The following is a 4,694-nucleotide window of genomic DNA, read 5'->3' on the forward strand; positions in this document are numbered from 1 at the left end:
TCCAATACTGGAGACAACTCAAAGAATCCTGGTAAAACCTCAAAGGTAAATGTTTTCTAGTCTACCATAGTAGAAAAATCGTTGAAAGGAAAGAAAAAGGGTAAAGGAAACTCTGAGCAAGATACCTCAAAGCAGGATTCCCGAAAACCGTCAGTTAACGATTCATAAAAATGAAAGCCTAAATATCCTTGCCTTATTTGTGATGAAGATCATTACACTAAGGATTCCCCCCAATGTGCCCAAGTAAGTCATCTCTTGAAATGCACCATAGGGAATCCAACTGTTTTGAAGGAACCTTTCCCATCTTAGTAGACACAAATGATAGACCAACCACACGCTCAAACCTCTGGAAGCTCTCAAGTGTTCATGAGTGGCTCAGATTCTATTTTCGTAGCCACCATATCAAACCACTATCCACCTCCTGAAAGACTCGTGGGGGAGAAAGATGACATTGATATACCCTCTTCCTCCACTTCACCGAATGATGGTCCTCTCTATATCGATAAACCTAGCACTAATTCCATAATCCAACCACCCCCTAAGGTGTTCTTCGGAAATCCTCTTACAATCCCACTGTGTGAGCTTCCCAACACTACAATATTCTAGAAGCTTTGGCTCAAGCACCCTCGGCAATGTCATCTTTAGAAGTCCTTCAAATGTGTCCATCACAACGGAAGACATAGTTATCTAGGATTGGAGTAATTGATCCCACATATTCCAGCTTGATCACTTTTTATATTGAAAATAATGTCCCTCCCTTACCACCTTAACTTTCTTTTCTCATACAAGTTGTCATGGGAAAAATAGTTGATCGAACTATTGTTGATGAGGGAGCCTTTACATGCATTATGTCTTTATCATGTTGGAAAGCCATTAGTTCCCCTCCTCTCAACTAGTCCCCGAATACTTTGGAAGCTTTCAGTGGTACAGGCTTCCAACAGTATGGTATTCTCAACTCCTTACCCATTCAGTTGGAAGGAAAAGCTGTCAATTTGGAAGTATAGGTTTTTGACTCAAATCTAAATTATAACCTTCTACTTGGCCGAAGTTGGACTCACACAATGTTTTGTGTGGTTTCTTCTCTTTTCTAGATACTTCGGTTTCCCCACCAAGGGAAAATCGTCATAGTAGACTCACTGGCCTTCTTTTCCTCTAACTCTTCAACCGGTAATGTACCTTATGTTGGGAAAACTTGCATTTCTTATGAAAATGTCAAAGCGGGTCTTTTAAAAGACTCTACCTTAATGGGAACTTTTTCCCTTCCTCCTCCCACCAATGTTTCCTTAGTTAACATGATATCGTCTAGTAATGACCCGTGGATGATCCCTAGCCCTGATCAAATTGATAATTTTGGTGACACCATGCCACTCAACCCCATCAAACAAGCTCACCAAGCTATCCTTATGGCTTCCAGGGCTACATCTACAACCAATGACTGATTGAGTATGGTCTTAGACTCGTATTTTCAAAATTCTTGGCTTGGTTCTTCGGGTTCTAAATATCCTTTGAATGAGACTTTCCCCATTGATGAAACCATCATTAAAGTCATGTCTCTTGAAGAAACTACTTGGAATGATATTCATCGTTGTTCCTCTTTTCTTCCCAACTTTGGTACAATTCCTACCTATCTAGAGACTTTAGTTTCCCATACAACTACTGCTCCTTTTCAAACTCCTATCTTAGTTCAAAAGGTGTTTTCTGAAGGAAATTTGGGAAACATCTTGGAAACCATTCCCATTGACATATCTGTGAAACTAGGGATAGTCGAAAACATTCACATAGGGGCCTCTTGTTCTCCTAATGAGATTAAGATCTATACATCCCTATTCAAATAATTTCGTGATGTCTTCGCCCAGAATTATGAAGAAATGTTTGGCATCGATCTAGGTATTGTGGTGCATGAGATCCCTACCTACCCGCAGGTGAAACCTGTTCGAAAACATCTTTTTCCGGTGTAACCAAGGAAGGAAGCTTCCATTAAAGCTGAAGTTGGAAAGTTTCTCAAAGCTGATTTATTTACCCCATACCATTGACGTATTGGGTTTTCAATATCATTCCATTAACTAAAAATCATGGAACCATACATGTCTATGTTGATTATCACGATATTAATCAAGCCTATCCTAAGGATAATTACCCTACTCCCTTTATCAACCAGATTATCGATGAATGTGCTAGGAGTGAAATATTTTCCTTTATGGATGGATTTTCTGGATATAACCAGATTAATATCCTTCCTGTTGATCAACATAAGACTACCTTTATCTATCCTTGGGGGACTTTCGCCTATAAAAAACTTCCTTTTGGCCTCAAAAATGTTGGTGCCACCTTCCAAAGGGCCATGTATTATTCCTTCCATGATATCAAACATATTGTTCAGCCGTATCTTGATGATTTACTAGCACACTCGTCTAATCGTCAAGACCATCCGGCTCACCTATGAGCGATTTTTATTCACTGTCGACACTACAATATCTAGTTAAATCCTCATAAGTATGTCTTTTACATCGAATTTGGTTGTCTCTTAGGATTCGTAGTGTCCAAAGAAGGCATCCAAATTGATCCTCTTAAGGTGGATGCCATTGTCAATCTCCCACCTCCATCTTCTTTACACCAACTTTAGAGTTTACATTGGAAGGAAAACTTTCTTCATTGCTTTGTCCCAAACTATGCTGAGCTTGCCAAGGTTTTACTCACCTTTTGAAGAAAGGGGTTTCATTCATTTGGGATGACCTTGCTCAGAAGTCCTTTGATGCTTTAAATACCACACTCATTAGTGCACCTTTGTTGCATCCTCCTAATTACCATCACGATTATTTCCTATACTTGTCCACTACTGACAATACCATTGGCATGGTGTTGGTTCAAGATGATGATGACATAAATGAGCATGTTTTCTACTACTTGAGTCATAATCTCTTTGATTTGAGACTCGATATGCCCAAGTAGAAAAGTTGACATTAGTAGGAGTTCATGTTGTCCAACGTTTTCACCACTGCATCCTCCTACTCAAAAATATAGTGATATTTGATTGTAACCCCATGACTTATATTATTTATTGTCAATTACTTGGTGGTAAATAATCCAAATGGGTTGTCATCCTATAGGAGTTTTAATTAGAGTTCAACAAAGCTAAGTCCAAGAAATCAGTAGTTTTTACCAAATTAATTTGTGACCTTCCCTCTTCCAACACCACTACTATATTTGATGAGTTGATTCTTGATGAATCTCTCTTCCTTGTTAGCACCCACGATCCATGGTATGGAGATATCATCATATATCTCCAAACTTAGACCTTTAGATCAGATCTATCTCGCTCTAAACGACTCTGAATCTGACACCAACCCTAACCCTGTCACATTATTGGGGATATAGTTTACCGCCTTGGTGTGGATTTAGTCTTTCGATGGTGTCCGATGCATGAGGAAGCTGAGAAAGGTTTAAATGATTTCCACTCTAGAACCTATGGCGGTCACATGTCAGGATATGTTATCGCTCAAAATATCCTTCATGCCAATTATTTTTGGCCCTCTATTTTCAAATTTTGCATTCTTGCAATCTAGAAATGTCATGCTTGTTAGATCTACAACTAGAAACAACAAACCCCACCTGCTCTATTACACCCAGTTATCACCGTTGGCCCATTTTCAAAATGGGGCATTGACTTCATTACTTATAACCCTCACTCGGTCGGGACACATGTATACATCATCATTGTCGTTGATTACTTCACAAAATGGGTTGAGGCAATGCCTACCTACAATGCTGATGGTGAAACCGTGACTCTGTTTCTATTCAACCATGTTATAACTCGGTTCAATGTATCGTAGGCCATAGTCACCAACCATGGCTCCCAAATCCGAAATCAATGGCCAATGGCCATGTTGAGGTTGTCAACAAATTTTTGGTCACCATGCTTCAACAAACCATTGGGATGCACAAAAAGAACTGGCATCCCATGCTTTTTTCGACTTTATGGACATATCTAAATGCTACCAGAACAAAAACTGGATTCAAACCTTGCCAATCAGATTACGATATTGAATCCACCCTACCTATCGAATGTGAAATACCATCATTAAAGCTAGTTGTCAAGCTACTTCCTGGTACTTCACCTGAGGAAGAATGGTTGCTTTACCTAGAACGTCTTGATGAGACTCGCCGAATTTATGCATTGGTAACTGAGGCTCAAAAGAGACGATTCAAAGCTCATTATGATAAAATCGTGACCCCTCATACATACGCAGAAGGTGACTTGGTCTTACTGTATGATCAAGCTAATGACAAATTATGTGCTGGAAAGTTCAAACTCATGTGGCATGGACCCTATATTGTTAAACGAGTATTACAAAAGGGTGCATATGAGTTAGTTGACTATGATGGAAATTAGTTGTCTGAGCCCCGCAATGGGCTCTACCTTAAAAAATATTATGCTTTATTTTTCATGGATATTTTGTACATTAATGTGTGTTTCATTAGTGTGCAATCTTTTGGTGTGATTTTTTTCGTTTTTTCAAACATGTTTTCCCCTGCTTACCTCAAGTTCCACCTGGATTGTAGATGTCAGTGAATCCTCTTCCTTATGTTGGTTTTGTTGATGACGCTTGTTGTAGTACACAAAATCTGTCTTCCACTGTGTGGGCACTCTTTTCTCCCAATGATGAGTTAGTGATTTTATAGGGTATATGTTTAGG

At 39.2% G+C, this 4,694-nt stretch overlaps 1 protein-coding gene across 1 annotated transcript; it reads left to right on the forward strand.

The window, feature by feature from the left end:
- Positions 1–3,868: 3,868 nt before the first annotated feature.
- LOC149149355 (uncharacterized) lies at positions 3,869–4,390 on the forward strand. The gene has a single exon (XM_089442460.1). It carries the CDS (start codon positions 3,869–3,871, stop codon positions 4,388–4,390), a length of 522 nt encoding a protein of 173 aa, XP_089298586.1.
- The last annotated feature ends 304 nt before the right edge of the window (positions 4,391–4,694 follow it).

The sequence above is a fragment of the Pinus tabuliformis genome, chromosome 9 (genome assembly GCF_031772625.1).
Source record: "Pinus tabuliformis cultivar Carrire ecotype Pingquan chromosome 9, CPIR1, whole genome shotgun sequence".
Lineage (NCBI taxonomy): Eukaryota > Viridiplantae > Streptophyta > Pinopsida > Pinales > Pinaceae > Pinus > Pinus tabuliformis.